Source organism: Gracilinanus agilis, chromosome 5, assembly GCF_016433145.1.
Source record: "Gracilinanus agilis isolate LMUSP501 chromosome 5, AgileGrace, whole genome shotgun sequence".
In the NCBI taxonomy this organism is placed as follows: Eukaryota; Metazoa; Chordata; class Mammalia; order Didelphimorphia; family Didelphidae; genus Gracilinanus; species Gracilinanus agilis.
In genome coordinates this window covers 66,841,791-66,863,675 of record NC_058134.1, presented here as the reverse complement: position 1 = coordinate 66,863,675, position 21,885 = coordinate 66,841,791, and the positions used below count along the sequence as shown (strand labels likewise).

The 21,885-nt window shown below is 34.9% G+C and overlaps 1 protein-coding gene across 1 annotated transcript in view; it reads right to left on the bottom strand.

Annotated features, from left to right (window-relative positions):
- Nucleotides 1-1,127: 1,127 nt before the first annotated feature.
- Nucleotides 1,128-21,885, bottom strand: part of GPR158 (G protein-coupled receptor 158) — a 428,886-nt gene continuing 408,128 nt past the window's right edge. Inside the window, 4 exon segments of the mRNA XM_044678198.1 lie at nucleotides 1,128-2,600; nucleotides 3,904-4,050; nucleotides 8,129-8,234; nucleotides 15,502-15,640. Coding sequence (XP_044534133.1) covers nucleotides 1,128-2,600; nucleotides 3,904-4,050; nucleotides 8,129-8,234; nucleotides 15,502-15,640 — 1,865 coding nt within the window.

Genomic DNA, 21,885 nt, shown 5'->3' with positions numbered 1-21,885 from the left:
CTCTTCTTTTAGAAAGGGATGCTAAATATGAAATACTGAGAAATATAATAGCAAGTGATCATTCACCAGAACGAGTGGCTTAACATCTGGCTTATAACAAACAGTGGATAAGTTGTCCTTAACTCATTGAAATATATAGGTAAGTAGGACCACTTGATCGCCATTATCAATAGAGCTTGAGTGCTAACATAGAAGTGCAAAACGAGTAACTTACCTTGCATAAAAACCCTAAATAATACCATATCAAACTATGACGTGAAATAATAGAGTCAAACCCCAATTCACAATATAAATTACAGCCAAAACCAAAGAATTTTTCCTGGCCTCCCAAGCTAGGGAAAGCTTGCTGAAGTTCTAGAAATGAACCCAAGTCATAAAGAGCAGGTATGCTGTCAGTTGCAATAACAATTGAGTATCTGAAGATTGCATAAATGTGTTGTTGTGTCACATGATATCAAAGTTATTTGCAAAAATTATACAATCTGGAATGCTTGGATCTGAGACACAACAATGTACTGAAACATACATGTATAAGAAAATGAGAGCAATCAGGAATATAAAATGTATTTTGGGGATGCATTAAGTTAGCAATGCTATCAAGGTTAAATGAGTAAAGTGAATAGTTCATTTCAGTCAGCTGCTCAGGGTTACTTCGTTTCTTCATTTTTTCCACATTCTTTCTATATTAATTTAGAATTCCCTCAATTTGTATCTTCAAAAGGTAAATTTAGGTGGGGGAGAGGGGAAGGGCAAACAAACATTTCCTTTAAATACAAGCTATCCCCAAAGTCTGAGTATAAGCTTTAAACTGCACTAAGACTTTGGAGACACTCTGTATTTGCACTTTTCCCCTATATTATGAAGGAAATTCTTTGGGGGAGGAGGGAGAGGGGGAAAATGGACACTCTGCTACTTGTTCCCAAGGTATCTTCCTGATCTCCAACATGGAATTCCTCTGCCCTTGTTGAAACTTTTGCTTCCACTCTTCCTCCTTGGATAGATGACAAGAGATCCTTGGGAATTCTCAGACCTTATACGTTGACATGAGGGTTTTCTCATTTCTCTTTTTCTTTTGTCACAGCATTCTATTATGGGCATGCTACACTTTTCAAGTGTCCAAAAACCTCTTATTTGCGGAGAGTTGGTGTTTTATTTGCACTTGAAGCAGAAGAGGCCAATAAAGCTACACTTCTCTCAGCATTTGGTAAGCTCGGCGCCTCGTACTCCCAGGGACACACCTCCGCTCGTGATGTTAAAGGCTGCTGAAAGTTATTACTGGAGTTAAAGGAGGCAGATGAAAGCACATTTCCCTCAGAGGAAGACGTTTTTTTCTGGTCTCCTATTTGGTTGGTATTTTCTTGCTCTACTTTTGATGCTACAACTTTTGAGGGCAGTTCATCGTATTGACCTACACAAACCTTGGCTGAAGGATGCTGACTGGCAATCTCACCTTTCCCACCCCCGGGGAGAATCTGAGTTTTAGCACTCAAATGCTGTTTTTCCTCTTCAAAAACACACTGTTCTGGACTCTCCCAAGGGCACACCTCAGTTTTGTCGATGCTTCTGTGATTGGATTGCTGATATCCTTCATTGGGTTTAGGCTTGGGTTGAAGTTTCTCCTTTGGGTGAAGAAGAGTGTTTTTCTCCATTTCAGAAGCTGCAATGGACACATGTTTCTGAACTTTTGATTCTGAAGGCACAGGACCTGGTGTCAAGTCATAAACTTCCCAAGGACACACTTCCCCAATGTCAAAATTATCCTTTAATGAACCTGTGCCTATTTCAGAATTGGTGGTGGGTACACTAACCCGCTGCTGTTTCATAATTCCAGATTTGGGGGGTTTCCTTGGTTCTTCAGGAGTGGAATTTTTCCGGGCAGAATCTTTAGTCTCTATTTTTTCAGGGTTGGAATGTTTTCGATTGAACTCTTTACCTTTGAGTGGCGGTTTGGGGGATTTATCACTTTCTTCCAGGCCTTGAATTGATGCTTTCCCAGTCAAACTAAGGGTCTTCTCCTTGGCACTTGCTATAACACTGAGAGACTTTTGTAACACAGATGTTCTTGGGTGCCCCGGCTTCTTTTCTGAACTGAGGTTGTGAGCACTTGCTGACTTACACACCAAAGGGACTGACTCAGTGGATGCAGCCTCCATGTTTTCTGTAATACGCTTGTTGACTTTTTTACCTGGAAGGGAGTCCAATAGAGAGTTCTCTGTGGTCTCCGCTTCTTCGTTCTCTGTTGGGATACTATTGGACTCTTCGGACTGCTCTCTAACATGATCGTAAGTGCTGTGGGACTTCTTTAAGGAGAAGACACGGTTTTTTAGAGACTCTTCCTTTGCTTTCCCAGTGCCGCTGGAGGATTCTTGTGGGTTTTTCCTCATAATGACAGCATTTTTGGTTGCATTGTGGTCCATGACCTCCTTGTCCTCCTTAGAACACTGTCTGCTGACTGTTTCAGGGATCTCAGTGATGCGTCTCATGATGGAACGACCGAGGCCCTTTTTGGAGCACCGCTTTTTCTGGAGGTGTGGATTATTTGTAATCATCTTCTTCCTTTTGTAGATTTCTAGCTGTGCATAGAGTTTCTTTAGCTCATCCTAAAAAGACAGAAAGATTAGAAAAGCCAGGGTTACGAAATGCAGGCAGTCATCTAAACAAAACAGTTATAGTCTAATGTGAGTCAAAATAGATCTGAATGTTGTAAGAAAAAAAAAAACATCTGAACATAACGTATTCCTTTTTTTCTTCTATGTGGTTCCATTACAAATACAGCTATACCAGTGTTGTCATGCAATACATATTTCATATTTCTCATGTCATGAGAGATGACACATATCACAATATAATAAAAATATGTGAAGGAAATAAAATGAAAAATGGCATGCTTTGGTCTATAATCAGTCTCTAAAAGTTCCTTCTTTGGTTGTGGAAGCATTTTTCATCATGAGACCCTGGAGTTATCTTGGAACCTTGATTTGCTGAAAATGCTTTAATCCTTCACAGTTGAGCATCATAAAATATTTTTGTTACTCTCTGGTGTTTTTCTGATTCTGCTCACTTCACTTTGCTTCAGTTCATATAAATCTTTTCTTTTTTTTCTGAACTTATCCTGTTCATCATTTCCTATGGCACAATAGTATTCCATTACAACCACAACTTATTCAGCCATTCCTCAATGGATGGACATCTCCTCTATTTCCAATTCTTTACCACTACAAAGAGCTGCTAAAATATTTTGTATCAGTAGTCCCTTTCCCCCTATCTTTGATCTCTTTAGAGTATGGATCCAGTCGTGGTGTTGCTGAGTCAAAGGGTATGTATAGTTTTATGGTCTTCTGGGTATATTTCCATATTGTCCCCAGAATGATTATATGAGTCTATAGTTCCACCAACAGTGTATTTATAATTTTCCTTTTTGGTCACATTTGCTAATCAGATAGTTATGAGGTGGCATCTCAGAGTTATTTTAATGTGCATTTCTCTAATCAATAGTGATTTGGAGCATTTTTTCATGTGACTAGATAGTTTTAATTTCTATCTCTGAAAATATAAAAGTATATATGAAATATTTTAGTGATGTTAATATTAAATATAATGAAATTTTAAGTTACAGTGGTAATATGTACATGTATATATTCTGATGTTGTCAGATAAAATGTCAAATTAATTTAAAAAATTAGTCTATTTAGAGAATGATTTGGTTATTATGATGATTTTACCATATGACACATTTGGGATATAGTACAGTAATGTTTACTAGGAAAAGGGCTCTTTCTTTGGAAATCTCTAATACGTGTATACCCAAATAAATGGACTTGCATTCTTTTCTTCTCCCACCAAGATAGGTGTTTTCCACATGCATTTCATCTAAAATATGGAAAAAGAAAATATCAGTGTTACCCGAATATCCTCAGGGTCCAAGCTATGCTCACTCCAAGCTGAATTAATACTGCTGTTCAGGTATGATCCTGACCGGCCCATGTCAAGCTCATCTTCATATGCTTCTGTTGCTATATCATCTCTTGGGTTATTGCTTGAATGTGAAAACTGCAACAAGAGTAAACATGAACTATTGATGTCAACCCAAACTGAAGAACAATATGAAAAGTTATTTGAGAAGTTGCAGTGGGGCTTAAAGGGGGGGGGGAAATAGATTTGGAGTTAGAGAATCTGGAAATGAATCAAGTATCTCTGGAAAAAGTTGCTTCACTTTTCACCTGGAAAATGAGGGAGTTGGACTACATGACCCTCAGTAACCATTTCAATTCTAATTGTATGTTCCTGTGATTCCTCTAAAATGCATGATATTTATTTTTAGGTGCCTCAGAATTATGAATATCCTATAACGTAAAGAACACTCAATGTGGAGTCACAGAACCTGAATTCAGCTCCCAACACTATCAGTTACAACTCTGTGAACTTGGGCAAGCTCCTTGGTATTCTCACAATGATGAAAATTTGGTCCTTGAAATTCATCATCATTATGAAAGAACTTCATCTAAGATTTCTGTGCATTCTCTTTTCCTGGTCCTCAGTGCTCTTAATTTACCCCATGGCTTTTTGGCAGAAGGGGAGTGAAACATATGATTTGTTCAGATGTTGATGGAAGTTAATCAGGGTCCAATTTTTACTCATGGTAATGTCATGCAACTCCAAATGAAGTCTTGGGAATCATTTAGTAGCCTCAAAGAAATGAAAGTCCCTTCAGCATGAAATAAGTCTTAGAAGTAAGAAACACATGGTTTCAGCTTCTTAACTATTCCAGAAAGAAATATAGACTATAGAAAATGGGTTCAACATTACATTGCATTTGCCCAAGATAAATCACTTCTCATTTTGAGCTTTGTATGCAAAGCCTTATTTACAAAACTGATAGCATTTTCCAAATCTTTCAGTCAGGATCAAATCTAAATTTTCAAAATACCATCACGTTTGTTGGTAAGAAAAACAGGTGACAAAGTATCTTACTACCTTGTATTATATTCATATTATTTTAAAAGGAAACAATGCCAATTAAGAAAAGAGGATTTGAGAGCTAAGGAACAGGCTACTTTTTTATCCTTAAAAATATTCTTGACATTTTTAGAGAATTCACATTAAGTATACATTTTATTCTTTCCAATTAATATTCCTGACATTACATATGGGAAACAACTGTTGAAAGGAAACATGAAATAACACTTTCATCAAGTCACCCAGCTGCTCAGAGCCCATCATCACCAGTTTCCCATTGCTCATAGAATAAAGCTCAAATTCCTTAGTGTGATACGGATTTGAGCAATCTACACCTTCCCAGTGTTATCTTTGACTGTTCCATATGACCCTTTAAGTACAGATGGACTGGAATCTCTGGAAAATAACTTAAGGCATTTCTCCATCTTTCTTCATGCTGCTCCCCTGCTTTCCCGTCACTTTTCAACCTCATTCAGCCTTTCGACCTCAAGCCAACAAAGCACTCTCTGAATAGTCTCCAAAAATCCAGTCTTCCTCTAAATTCCTTTATCACCTACCACTGCATGCCACAGGAGTCGTCTGACACATAAGCTGCACACAATACTGTCATGTATTGTTTGTTATTTTTTATTTTTCCATAGCTTGTCTTCCTAACTAACTCCTTAAGGACAAGATTATGCTTTATATGGCACTGTGTTTCTCTTAATATCTACTGTAGTGCACTGCTTACTGTAAAATCTTTGGATCATGATAGTGATAGTGTTAAGAGTTTGGGGACCACTTAATTCAACCCCTCTTTTTACATATGAGGTAACTGAGGCCCAGAGAGGTTAAATGACCTATTCAAGGTTACACAATAAATTCCAGAAGCATAAATTTGAACCCAGATCCTCTGATTGCAGAGGCTGTGCCCTCTTCACTTTAGTGTACTGCCTTCATGTAGAGATTTAGGGCTAAGAAAGATTGTTGAAGCCATCTAGCCCAACCCTTTCATTTTACAGATGAGCTAAATAAAAGGCTAGAATTTGAACTCAGGTGTTCCTTAAATTCTAAATACAGAGCTCTTTCCACTCTACCCCATTGCGATTGTCACTCAAAAAAAATGGTTGTTGATTGAAAAAATTAGAAAAAATACTCTTGCAATTAGTTATACAATAGATTCTTTTCATAGGACCATAAATTTAGAGCTGGGAAGGTTTTTAGAGATCTCACCCAGTTTCTTCATATTACAGAGAAAATTGGAGTCCATCAAATTTATGTGACTTTTCCAAATTGACACAGGTAGTAAAAAGTAGTATTGAGGTTTGAGTCTTCCTACTTCTTTCTACCATATCTTCCTAATTTTTTTTTTCTAAAAGGGCTGATTTTCATAGATTGTTATGGAAGAATTCTGTTTTACACAGGGTGGGAAGCTGCTAATGTCAAGGATGAGAAGTACTCTTTCATTTTTCTCTATCAGTCACTCTGTTCCCCAACCACCTGGGTTGCTTTAAAAATGTTACATGTCTGTTTAGCTAATAACTAAAAGAATGGCCATATTAATCTACCGCTGAGTGGACAATTTCAGAGTATCTTACAAAATCTTGTCTTGATCATAATTCATAGGGTTAGAGTAGGGTTTTAAAGAGATCATGGGGGCAGCTAGGTGGCTCAATGGATTGATTTTTTTTAATTTTTAATTTTTTTTTAATTTTAAACCCTTAACTTCTGTGTATTGACTTATAGGTGGAAGAGTGGTAAGGGTAGGCAATGGGGGTCAAGTGACTTGCCCAGGGTCACACAGCTGAGAAGTGTCTGAGGCCGGATTTGAACCTAGGACCTCTTGTCTCTAGGCCTGGCTCTCAATCCACTGAGCTACCCAGCTGCCCCTTGGCTCAATGGATTGAGAGCCAGGCTTGGAGACGGGAGGTCCTAGGTTCAAATTTGGCCTCAGACACTTCCTAACTGTGTGACCCTGGGCAAGTCACTTAACCCCCATTGCCTAGCCCTTAACACTCTTCTACTTTGGAGCCAATACACAGTACTGACCCCAAGATGGAAGAAAAGGGTTTAAAAAAGAAAAAGAAAAAAATAAAGAGAGCAAAACCTTTAGTAATACTAGAATTGGTAAATGTCATTAATTCCCTCTTCTAAAATAAGCATTTAAAGATGCAAATTGTCTTAAAAGTTTAGAATGTTAGGTGCAAAAATAATTATTATAATGAGTTATCAGTGTCACATTAGACTCTTTTCTTAATCCTTGGGGGAGCATAATTTGATTAGGAGTAAATGTGAGCTTTGTTCATAAAATTATGATACTGGTTTTTATAAGCCATAAGCAAAAATCAATGAAATTTTCAATTATATTGTGCAGAAATCCATATAATTATGTTTCAATAGTCTCAAAAACTTTTAAATATAAGTGAGAAAAACAATTTTTATGTAAAAACACCAAGACAGAAAGTTTTGCTATTAAAACTTTCTCAAGTATAGAAGAGTAAGGCATTTTATAAGCTACATGACAATATACTTTGGGGCTTTTCAAAACCAGTCCTAGATCCCAAGTGTTTCAAGAGTTTCAAATCATTGTATCAGCATTGATAAGTGATAAGAAACTTGAGTTGTGAATAACATCTGTGTTAGAACTATACTGTGGGATCTTGCATAATCTTCTCTCTCTGTTCCCCTATTTAATATGGCATTAAAATGCTGTATTTCAGATCTCCTGTAATCATATTCTGGTCTCTTCTAATAATAGTCTTGCATAAATATTTCTTTACATCTACTCTTAGAAAAAATGGCATCATTCTAAACCACAAGAGATACACAAAAGCTCAATAGGATTCCTAGAAATAGCCCTCAAAATTATCTCAATGACTAAATATTTCAAAGAGAATTCCCTGGAATCCATTCAAATTTAAATATAACAAAGCATCAGGAAAATGGAGAAGTCCTTGGTAGAGTAATTGTGGATTTTGCCAAGTTAAAAATGTTTCAAAAACCATGTTGATGTTTGGTAAATCCAAATGTAGTCAGGTCTCCTGTATAGAGTGGAGAGGCTTTTGGAAGTGATCTACAAAATGTCATGAGCCCTCTTTTTTTTCTACTTCTACATTTTAATGAAAAGGAGCCATTCTATGTTCCTTCAAAAAAGTGCCCTATTTTGCCAGCGAAAGAGAAGTCAGAAAAATACCTTTGGAATCAAAAGTAACCCAATGGTGACTGTCACAGTCAAATGGGTATGTGCAAAATATAGCATCAGCATCCAGTCAGACTGAAGTTTTGAAGCAAGAACAAATCTGAAATGAGAATGCATAGAGTTAGCAAACACCAATACTGCGACCCAAGACTTTATGACATTCCCCCCTTTACCTGGTCTATGAAATCTAAATTCGTGATAGAGTCTACTTAGTAAAGATTCTGATATGTAATTTCTCATCTCATCTTTGATGACACAGTTCATCAAATGAGCTTATTTGCAGAGTTTTTTAAATACAGGAAATCAGAATATTTTGCTCATTAATTATCTTTTAGTTTAAATAAAAGATAATGAATTCACATTGTGAATTCTCATTAACTTTCCAAAGAATGTTGTTACATTATGCCCCAGTTGCATCTGCAAAGTAAAGGTGGGGAACAAAAGAGAATCCAGACGAATCACATATTATAACTGTTGGTTTCAGGAACCCTCAAATGAGAGGCTTTCATGGATGGCCAATTTTAGAATAAAGCAAATCCAAAAAACTCCTTGATTGAAATATTCCTTACCAAATTAAAGTCATTGAAAAATGTTTATCAGAATAAAACAAGAAGAGAGCTAGAGGTTATCTGCAGTTGTATATTTCCCAAGATTTAAATGGCAACCAATTTAATGGAAAAAATGAATGTACTATTGCTTTGCAATTTGCATGATTTCTTTAAAAGTCCAAATTTAATGGATCCTGAGTACTTCGGTTAACCAGGATTTTAAATTTCAATTTAAATATTTTTAAATATTTTTTTTAAAATACAGATTTTTGTAAAAACATACATAATTATCATCCAGGAAAGCCCTGCTGATGACACTGGCTTCTGTGCAGTACTTGCTAGAGCAATTTAAGGAAATTTCTCAAGTTAAGTCAACAGCTGCCAAGTACAAAGTTAAGCTGATTACTAAAGAGCTGCTGCCATGCTTAAGTAAAATCTGAAGGGCTTTAATAGTATTAATATTGTCATTATATCTCCCTTTTTAATATTACTTTATATAACATAACTTATTCAAGAAGATTGGGTGTAATAAAATTCTGACTACCTTCTTGACTCCTAAATACTCTTTTCAGGAACACTGAGCCTTAACTATCAATTTTAGCACTTGGGGAAAGAGACAAAAAATATTTATAGGGCAAGAAGCCTTACCTTGCCCTCAAAGGATTACAGGACCTTAGATCTAGACCTGGAAGGGACCCCACAAGCCCCCTAATCCAACTTGCAAATTTTATAGATGAAGATCTTGAAGTCAAAAGAGGGGAAAGGTAGACCCAATGCAACACAGTAGTAGATCTGGGATTCAAGTTCCGCTCTAGTGATTCCAAGTTCAGCCAACCTAGTTTGGCTCACTTTCCATTAAACCAAGCTGACTGAAATTCATGAACCCAATAGTAAGGCAAATAAATTCAGCTAAGTGGAAGGAGGCATTCATTATTATAATATCATCCATAATGTTGGAATGCAGATATTACATTTTTGTGTTCTTTACATTTTGTCAGTGGTAAAGGCTTCATTGCTCCAGTCCAGTTAAGGCTCTGAAGTAACACCTTCAAGTGTTTGTGAAAATACAACTCATCCAATTAGTAGTGATAATTTCCAAATCCGAGAACAAATGTGTCACTGAATCGAAAGGAATAAAGGATTATCATAATAACTTCTTTGTCCCCAAATGATGAGAAACATGTTTTTTTTTTGCAAATAAAGAATAATGGCTAGAAAAATTTAAATGTATCATAATTATAACCACTAGTAATTGGTTCTCATCAGATATCTTATTCCAGGTAAGTGTATGCTATATTTGGAACTCAAGCAATGCCCTAGATTAAGTGAACAATATTCTTTCCTATATATTGGCTTGTCTAGACAACACATTGGGTCTTCAAAAAGTAGACTAAGAATATACAGCACAGGAAATATGACATGTTAATTAAAAAGCCATCAAAATTGCCATTTTCTCCAACCTTTCATGTAACAGAGCATATGATCCAAACCAGACTAAATATTTATTTTGTTCCATTTAGGGATGTGTTACATATTACTTTGTGCTATTACTGTGTGTGTCAACTGAATGAGGTAACCTTATAAAAACAATGTAACCCAAGTCATTCTTGGGAAGTCAAAACCTCTATTGATATCAATGGGGAAGAAGGGAGATTTGTGATTTCATTAGCATGGGGAACCACTTGCATGGAAATTCTGTCCACCAATGCAGACAGACTTGTAATTTGTCTATAATTTATAATCTTAGAGAATTGCTAATGCCCATGAAAGGTAACATAACTTACTGATATATGCATAGCTAATATGTGTCAGATACAGAAATTACTCCCACATTTATCTGAGACCAATGTTCTATCTACTATATCAGGCTGCCATGATATGGAATTTATTTGGGGGAATAAAAAACTTTCAATAATGTATAACTCTAGAGTTGTTGAAATTTAATTTCCATATTAATAATTGACATGTATATTATGCCTTAAGGTTTTTAGCAGCTTTATAAATATTATTTCATGTTAGCCAAATAACTACCCTGGCAGTTAATGACTATCATTTATTCCATTTGTACATATGAGGAAATTGAGGCAGATAGAAATGAAGTGACTTGTCCAGAGTCACATATTAGGTGTCTGAGGTAGGATTTGAACTCTGAATTTTCCTAGCTCTGGTTCCAGTAGTCTATCCATTGTGTCACTTAAAAGCCTATTCTATATATTTATGTTGGAGGTCTAACTGATATAATTTCTGACAATGAAATTACACATAAATTCTTAAACCATCATGGTTTAAGAAATTTTCTAGCTTTGCAAAGCAATAGAAGTAAAAAAATCTTAATGAGTTTCTTTTAGGAAAAACAGATAAAAATATGAATAATTTTAATTGAGTTTCTCCAACTAATTAATTAATTTTGAGTATTTTCCCATGGTTACATGATTTATGTTCTTTCCCTCCCCTCCTCCCTCCACCCTACTGTAGCCAACAAGAAATTCCATTGGATTTTACATGTGTCATGTGTAATTCTTTTTTTTTTTAAATAAAACCCTTATCTTCCATCTTGGAATCAAGGAAAAAGAGCAGTAAGAGCTAGGAAATGAGGGTTAAGTAACTTGCCTGTGGTCACACAGCCTTGGAGTGTCTAAGCCCAGATTTGAACCAGCGATCTCCTAACTCTAGTCCTGACTTTCAATCCACTGAGCAAGCTAGCTGCCCCTGTATATATAATTCTTTATTACATATATCTCTTAATAAGGAGACTATCCCACACACATCTTTTTTGTATACAAATAAGATTATAAGACAAGTCTCCTTTTGATGATGATGAGACTTGGAAGACTATAGAGTCTAGCTAGAAAATTTTCAAGCCAAGATTGGCTCCTGCCATAAATATCTGAGCTTCATTTGCCAGTTAAGTTGCAAATATTTGCCAAAGGCTGTCAGTTCATCCTACTCTAGGTTTGGCTGAGAGCCTAAACTATAGAAATGCTTAGCTGGGATAGCAAAGAGATAGAGAAGAAAAATAGATTCCTTGGCCTTCCCAAAGATAAGTAGGATAAGTGCTTCAGAGGATAATAGACTGAATAGAGAAGGGAGGAAAGGTTATGTTATGATCTTCTCCAGTCTTTCAGAAATAAGAAATATGAACTGGGATTGGCTTTCTTCTAAGGTACTACAAATTTAGAAGAGGAGACATTTATATAAAATTTAAGGTCAGAATAGGTAGTCTTGGTAATGTAAAATTTAAATTAATATCCAATAACTCCAAGTATTATATTTTATAAAGTTTATTAATAATCACTTGAAGTAGAAGAAATAAAAGAACGAAATTAAAGCCTGAGTAAAAAAATCATGGGTAAAATTCTCCTGCCTGACTCACCCAACCTCCACAACTGCTTCCCCAGGAAAAGAGAGGGAAGAGCTGCACAAAACTTATATCTTCCCTACATTAGTACCTAACATGAGAAGGAAAATGGGATGCTGGGAAAGAGAGTCCTGGGGAGCAAATGCTAATTACACAGTAATGAGTTTTTAGAACAAAGGAACACACATGTTGTTATATTGATAGGAAATGAAATTGAGGCCATTTTATTGGAAACATCATTCAGGCACACTTCATCCTTAGAAAAGATGAAGGAACAAATTTAATGGGGGTTTTGTATCTACTTTATATTTTAGGACTCCCCATAAAAGATGGACCTGGTCTATAGGTAGTATACCAATTCAGAAGATAAAAATGACTTTTAGATTATGACTGTCTTGCATCTATGACACATAATACTCATATAATCAATGTATATTAGTAATTGTTATGTAAAATACTTTTCACTGCTTAGATTTACTAGCTTACTCATTAATGACATTAGCCAAGTCACTTAACTTTTCTGATCCTATTCCTTATGTGTAAAATGAGGTCAGAGTGGACTTAATGATCTCTAAGATTCCCTCTGAATAGAAAGCTGTGACTATAAAAAAATCAATCAATGAGCATTTCCATAGGATCTCCTATATGTCAAGCACTATATAGAAAATGAATATTATATGGGAATATATATGGTTCCAATGACTAATTCAAGTTCTTGAATTTGTGATTCTTCTAGTCTCATATCTGAGCCAAGTTAATTCAGTTAAATTGAGACATAATGTCCTTCATTTGATGTGGGTTTGCTAAAGCCAATATCTAACTGACTTACGACTTTTTAGCGCCTCACCTGCTGACTACTGTGGTGAAATGCTTCAATCACTGACGTAGCTCTCCCTGGCATTTGAGGGCACATAGTCTTATGGGTCTAGGAGGCTCTATAACACATTTTAAAAATAATGATGAATTTGTAGAAAGGACTGAACAGCTGAGCAAAGACTGGAGAAGATAGGAACTAAGTAATTTTTAATTTTTGAACCTCCAGCATCCTAGTATAATGTCTTAATAATAATAGTAATAACTAACACTTACATGATAACTTACTATGTGCTTGGCACTGTACTAAGCATTTTACAATTATTATCTCATTTGATCCTCATAACAACTCTATGTGATAGGTGCTATTATTATCCTGTTTTACAGATGAATCAAATAGATGTTAAGGGTCAGAAATTTAGTAAGTGACTGAGTCAAAATTTAACTCGGGTCTCTCTGGTTTCTGATCCAGAATTCTATCCACTGGACCACTTAGTTGCCTTGCACATAGTAGGTATACAATAAATGTTGCAATGAATAGCAAATTAATTACTTAGAAAAAGACAAATTCTGTTAACTAGCAGTTTTGTTTACATATCCCAAGCAATTGCAATTAGATTTATCCAAAATTTTAATAAATTAATCAATAAGAATTAAAATAAGTTTTTAATTTAATTTTAAAATTGAATTGGTGGGTAATTTTTGTGCTATGCAGTAAAAGTCACTGAGGTAAGTCAATAGGGTACAATCTTCAGTTAGCATTGAACAAAGCATGATTCACAGAATCTTAAAGCTAAAGAGAACCTTGGAAATTATCTAGGTTGGGGACAACTGGGTGGCTCAGTGGAATGAGAGCCAGACCTAGAGATAGGAGGTCCTAGGTTCAAATTTGACCTTAGACACTTCCTAGCTAAGGTGACCCTGGATATGTCACTTAATCCTCATTGCCTAGCCCTTACCACTCTTCTGCCTTGGAATAGTTAGTATTGACTCTAAGATAGAAGGTATGGGTTAAAAATTTTTTTTTATAATTATCTAGGTCATGAGGTTCTTAAACTGGCATCCATTAACTTGCATATCTGAGTTCAGGTATGGATTCTGACACAGCATCTGTGAGATCATGGCAAGACATCTAACAACTCTAAGCCTCAGTTTCCTTATTTATAAAACAAGAGATTTGGGCTAGATGGCCTCTAAAGTCACTTCATACCTAAAAAATATGACACCATGCCTAAGAAACTTCCTTTTTAATGTATGCTCCTTTCTAGCTATTTCTCTATTTTCAGGATATTTCAATGAGAAAAAAAAAAGATCTTTTTTTTTCTTTACCAGGTTCTTCCTCTAAAAGTAAAGGATTGTGAACTTTGGGGCAGCTTTGCTACAATTTGATTTTGAGTCCCACATTGAAGCTTGCATTCAGTTTTTTCAAAAGCTGTGCCACTATAAAATTATGTAAAAGGGACAGATCCTGATGAAATAACTGATACACAATCTCACTTGAGGTTAAAAAGCTATTTATGTATAAAAATATTCATGGAAACTTTGTAATGACAAAATAACTAGAAACAACACAAATACAATGATTAAGAGAAATGACTGAATAGATTGTGATATTGTAATCTAATGGATTGTATTCTGTTATTAGAAAGGCAGATATTGGAAATATCAAGAAAATAAGTGAAAGATATGAAGAATAAAACATACTATGATTTCATCAAAAAGAATAACAGCCACAAAAATCAAAAGGAAAAAAGGTATCAAAATAAAACAAATCCAAAGAGAACTCAAAAGTAGAGGATGTTTATATTAGCACACATATATAATTTACCTATTTTAAACAAACTGTAAACATTGCCAAGCTTGTGGCTTAGGACATAATTTTATATTTAAATGTTTTTTGTCAATGGTGGTATATAATAAAAAAATTGGGGAAAAAAAAAAAGAAATCTCACTTGGCTCACTTTTCCACGAACAATTCCCACCTCCCTCTATTTTATTTCCACCATTGTGGAAGTGACATGCAGTACCAAGGGAGGAAGAATTAGGCTACATTTTCTTATAAAAGAAATACATGTATCCCTGAATAAAACTGAACCTTATGTTCAGTTTAGAAGCCCTAATTGTGCAACACTAGCCCATTCAAACACTGAATTAAATGCTCTTTTCCATAGCAATCAAATGCACATAAACCAATATGAATATATATAAATAGTTGTCAAAATATTGAAGATACAAACCAGTACCTCAAATGTGTAGTAAAGTAGACAGCAATAGTTCTTCTACATTAGACCAACAATGTTCATATATATATATATATATATATAATTTATATATATATATATAAAATCATTGACACGTGCATTTTTTAACATAGAGAATCAAGATATTTCAAAAAGGAAAGAGAAAGTAAAAACAGGAGAAGCCAATTATTTAGAATAAAGATTATTTAGAAAAAAGAGCAACTCTTTATGTACATTTTCCATTTCTATGGAAAGAAAAATTAAACCAGTTCTTAACTTAAAAACCAATGCATATCTTTCTTAAATCTTTCCCTTGGGACCATTATCCATTTTTTGACATTCAGATTAAAGCAAGGTAAACCAGAAAAAAAATACAACAATTAAGTACTCAATGTACAGATCACTTGCCTAATTGTATGGAATATAGCAGAGATAATGAGCTCATTGTGAACTGCAACAGCCATATAACGTGGCTCATGAAATGCTGATGGGACTGTCCGCACTGCATAGCAGAGATAAACACCCCACAAGAGGAATAAAAATTCAGCTGTGAGAAGAACAGAAAGAAATAATCTGTCATTAGTTTTGTAAGATGAAGCAGAAAAGTAGAGTTAAAATTCCTTAGCATGCATTTTAAAGTATGGATATAAGATATATGCTCCTCATTAGAAAAAGTCATACATCACTCCATTTGCATACCTGTGGATGTGATCATGGCCTTTTTTTTCACTTTTGCTCAATATACCATAAGTTTTTCCAATGGGATACTCTTGGCTTCCTAATTTGCACAGGATGTAAACTCCTTAGACAGACCATCACTTCTTACCACATAGAAAGGTGGTGGAAATTAGAGAATTGATTATGGATCTTCTGAGAAGCCTGACCAATTTCTTACCCATACTTGTTTAAGACTGTTGGTGTCTACAATACATAAAATGGCTTTGATGACTCTGACTAGTCAGGTTAAATGATAAAATAATCATCAGCCAATTTGCAAGGTTGAATTTTTATTTTTTAAGCTTATGACTTATGTGCAATAACTCACATCTATATAGAATGCTGAGGATTATGAAAGATTTCTCTTGTAATAAATGTGTTAGATTAAAAGTGCAAAGAGTGAAAAAGATCACAGAATCTGAATATTGGAAAGGGGCAGAGTTCATTGACTGCATAAGAATTCCTTTTGGAACTTTTCTAACAGGTGATGATTCAATCTTTGTTTGAAGTTTCTCAGAGTATTAAAACCCAGTCTCTCCAAAGGTATCCCATTTTATTTTTAGAAATAACTCTAGTTATTGTAAAGGTTCTAGTTAAATAGAGCATAAATCTGGGAATATTATGTACACATAAGCATGTGAAAATACATATTATATATACTATAAACACTGCAGGGACTCTGATCTCACCAATGTGAGTACTTCCTTTGAAGAATACAGATTACAACTCATCTCTGCTTTCATTTTACAGATGAGGAAACTGAGTCACAGAACAATAAAATGACTTAACTATGGATGTAGAGCTAGTGTCAAAGCTAAGATTGAAACTTGGACCTCTCCTGATTTCAAATCCAATACTTAACTCTTTTGCGCTATATTTTGTTAACTTACTTGATGACAACTCATTGAATTTCTCTATATGACAACAAAGAAACGTTATCATAGGAAACTCCCACTCGAAACAACAGAATACTCTGTCATGGGGGACATTTTTTTCATCAGATTTTTCATGGCTTGGATGTTGAAATGTTGATTCTCATATCTGTGAGCCAAGGCATATCACCTGCCAGGACTCTAGAGTGCTGTCACATGATAATCAGGGCAAGTTCTTCCATTTTCTGAAATTTCACTAAATAATCAAAGGGGCTGAGTGATAAATTGGAACATTAATTCTAACCAGAAATTGAAGAAAAGAAAGCCTTCCTGAGATTATTCAGTGAGGTTTTGTTTATATCAAGATTATTCTCCACTCTAGACTGTATTCCACTGGGGATGGGGAAATCAGAAAGGGTTTTCATCATGGCATATGTACTGCCACTACCAACTTTCCTATTTCTCTCAATTTTATCCCAATTTCTCTAGTAACCCGTGCCTGAAATCTCAGTTATATCTGACTACTCTCTTTTATTAATACCTAAATCTAATCATTTTCCTTTGAAATATGCATATTTGTTTATTCTTCTCTAATGCTACTGCTCCTAATCAAATACTGAATTTGACCCTCTCAACATATAATCTCCTAGTTCTGTCAAATCCATTACAATCCATTACAATCCTTTATACAAGCTTAATATGCCTTGAAACATCTCATTGATCATCTTTATATACATATCCCTATGGTTTTCATTTAAAATATGTTAATATCTAACTTGGTTCATATTCTCTTACCCACAAATCTTTAGCTGACCATACCTTGAGACTGTCCTAAATAGAAGCATACGTGAGACTATGTGGCTGATGTAGAGTTTCCTTAGGTTCAAGATCTCCATTTCTGATAGTCATATTGACTACCTGGATGACTTGGCTAGTTGCAGATTATAGTCTTTACTTGCAAAATTTAAATATTTCCTGGATATTGACTACTTATTTGAACACTAATGATCAGATCCACTCTGAACCATTGATTCTATATGTCAGAAATTACTCTTTCTGATTATTTGGTAAGTAAAATCATTTTTCCACAATACCATACGTACCTTAGGCTTGGTGACCTTATTATACTGGATAACTAATAGGTCTCAGAGTCAGGAAGAGCTATGTTCAAGTTCTTTCTTGGGCAAGTCACTTATTCTCTAAGTGACCCAGACAATTCCCTAAGAATGTTTTCAGAACAAATACGAATCTGCATTGGTAGAATGAATTTGCCCATCAAAGAGTTCCCCATGCAAGGATGGTTCAACATCAGGAAAACCATCCACATAATTGACCATATCAACAATCTGAGAAACAAAAATCACATGATTATCTCAATAGATGCTGAAAAAGCCTTTGACAAAATACAACACCCATTCCTACGAAAAACACTAGAAAGTATAGGAATAGAAGGTCCTTTCCTAAAAATAATAAACAGTATATATCTTAAACCATCAACAAGCGTCATATGCAAAGGGGATAAATTAGAAGCCTTTCCAGTAAGATCAGGTGTGAAACAAGGATGCCCATTATCACCTCTATTATTTAACATTGTACTAGAAACACTAGCAGTAGCAATTAAAGAAGAAAAATAAATTGAAGGTATTAAAATAGGCAAGGAGGAGACTAAGCTATCACTCTTTGCAGATGATATGATGGTCTACTTAAAAAATCCTAGAGAATCAACTAAAAAGCTAGTAGAAATAATCAACAACTTTAGCAACATTGCAGGATACAAAATAAATGCACAAAAATCATCAGCATTTCTATATATTTCCAACACATCACACAGCAAGAGGTAGAAAGAGAAGCACCATTTAAAATCACCCTAGATAATATAAAATATTTGGGAATCTATATACCAAAACAAAGACAGGAATTATACGAACATAACTACAAAACAACTTCCAAACAAGTAAAACTAGATCTAAACAATTGGGAAAACATTGAGTGCTCATGGGTAGGATGAGCTCACATAATAAAAATGACCATTCTACCCAAATTAATTTACCTATTTAGTGTCATACCTATCAAACTACCAAAAAACTTTTTTACTGCATTAGAAAAAAAACTATAACAAAGTTTATTCAGAAGAACAAAAGATCAAGAATATCAAGAGAAATAATGAAAAAAAAAGTGTGAAGGAAGGTGGCCTAGCAGTACCAGATATTAAATTGTACTATAAAGCAGTGGTCATCAAAACAATATGGTACTGGCTAAGAGACAGAAAGGAGGATCAGTGGAATAGACTTGGGGTAAGTGACCTCAGCAAGACAGTCTATGATAAACCCAAAGAGCCCAACTTTTGGGACAAACATCCACTATTTGACAAAAACTGCTGGGAAATTTGGAAAACTATATGGGAGAGATTAGGTTTAGATCAACATCTCACACCCTACACCAAGATAAATTCAGAATGGGTGAAAGACTTGAATATAAAGGAGGAAACTATAAATAAGTTAGGTGAACACAGAATAATATACTTGTCAGATATCTGGGAAAGGAAAGATTTTAAAACCAAGCAAGAGTTAGAGAAAATGACAAAATGTAAAATAAATTATTTTGATCATATTAAATTAAAAAGGTTTTGTACAAATAAAAACAATACAACCAAAATCAGAAGGGAAACAACAAACTGGGAAAAAAATCTTTACAACAAAAAAATCTGACAGAGGTCTAATTACTCCAATATAAAAGGAACTAAATCAATTGTATAAAAAATCAAGCTATTACCCAATTGATAAATGGGCAAGGGACATGAATAGGCAATTTTCAGATAAAGAAATCAAAAGTATCAATAAGCACATGAGAAAGTGTTCTAAATCTCTAATAATTAGAGAAATGCAAATGAAAACAACTCTGAGGTACCACCTCACAACTAGCAGATTGGCTAAAATGATAGAAGGGGAGAGAAATGAATGTTGGATGGGATGTGGCAAAATTGGGAAGTTAATGCACTGCTGGTGGGGTTGTTTACTGGTCCAACCATTCTGGCTGGCAATTTGGAACTTTGCCCAAAGAGCGATAAAAGAATGCCTGCCCTTTGATCCAGCCATACCATTGCTGGGATTGTACCCCAAAGTGATCATAGATAAACAGACTTGCACAAAAATATTTATAACTGTGCTCTTTGTGGTGGCAAAAAACTGGAAAGCAAGGGTATGCCCTTCAATTGCAGAATGGCTTAACAAATTGTGGTATATGTTGGTGATGGGATACTATTGTGCTCAAAGGAATAATAAACTGGAGGAATTCCATGTGAACTGGAAAGACCTCCAGGAATTGATGCAGTGAAAGGAGCAGAGCCAGAAGAACATTGTACACAGAGACTGATACACTATTGTAAAATAGAATGTAATGGATGTCTGTACTAGCAGCAATGCAATGACCCAGGACAATTCTGAGGGATTTATGGAAAAGAAAGCTACCCACATTCAGAGGAAGAAATACAGGAGTGGAAACACAGAAGAAAAACAACTGCGTGGACACTTGGGTTGATGAGGACATGATTGGAAAATAGAAAAGACCACACCAATGTAACTATCAATAATATGTAAATAAGTCTTTACTGACCACACATGTTAAAAACAGTAGAAATTCGAGTTAGCTAAGGGATGTCAGGGGAGCAGGGTTGAGGAGGTGAAGGGTAAAGTAAAACCATGAATTATGTAAACATGGAAAATTTGTCTAAAAATAAAAAAATCAAAAAAGAATTCTTATAATAGCTAAACTCAACATTAAAATCATTTCATTAGCAATAGCAAACAATGCATTCTAACTGAGAAACAATTTATTATTCGAGGTAGCAATTAGATAAACTAAATGTAATATGTGAAAGTTGTACTTGAGTTAAAAAAAATAGTTTCATATAATTAACTCCAGACTAACACTGCAATTTGTAAAGAAAATATGCAGATGTTACTGAATTTTGCTATATTATTATGTGGGAGTTGAAATATGTGTTGTGCTTCTGTTTAAAAAAATAATCTTAACATTTTGGGTGTTAAATGATCCTTATGGGTGGTTTGGGTACATTAAAAAAGGAGAAATAAGTTTATTTTTAAGTATATAAATGAATTATGAGAACACCTCCATGAAGGGGGTAGGGTTATTTTTAAACTTTAAGGAATTAAATGCTATCTTAACAATATTAACCACCACCATGTTTTAATTTGTTTTTCAGTGTCATGAGCTGAAATTCAAGTCATCATGAGACAAACAGGATCATCCAATTAATGTTGTCCTTCAACTTGCTCCATAGTTCACGATTACAGCAATCACAACAGGGACAGGAAGCACCATGGATCCAAATCAAAAGGAAAGCATCAGAATCTTCCTATTGTATTTCATGTTGTCCTATGCATGGTAATTCTTCAGAAATGGAAGCTTTGACATTTATCTGCTTCCTTTGTTTCTCTGAAGTCAGAACACCTCTACAGCCTTGACCACCATGTCCTCTCAGACCCTAAAGAAGATAATCCAGGACTTGGAACCCAAGAGTCTTCAGAATGGCAATGCTTCTAGCCTGGTACCCTTAAAAATCATCCTGGGAAGTACATCCTATAAAATCTAGCTGCTCCTTCAGGTGCAACAGTCATATTCTTTGAGGAAAGGAAAAAGAAATTCTTGCCACCAAGATTCTATTGTCAAATGGCTCAATATTGGAAACTGATATGATTTCATCAGTGGAAATGGTATTAAGCAAGATACACACCTATTTTACTACTGCAACATAAGGATCAATTAAATGCAGCTGAAATCTTCCATGTGTGACTTTTTCCTGTTAGAATATGAGCTCCTTGAGAGTAGGGTCTGCCTTTCCTTTCTGTTTGTATGCTGAGTACTTGGCATAGGGTTTTGTATAACATAAGTCCTTAACAAATGCTCAATTCCTTCATTCATTCTATCATTCTCAGGTAATATACCTAAAGGAGCTTTTGGCATGAACCTTTAGCCTTGTATTGGTGAAGCTGATAGTATGTGGTACATACAGGGATGAAAACATAAGTTCAAATTCCACCTCTGACACTAGATATGACTTTAGGCAAGTCACTTACCTTCTCTGAGTCCTAATTTCCTCACCTGTAAAATGAGAGGACTGATGTAGATGGATGCTAAAGTTCGTTCTAAATATATATATATATATATATATATATATATATAT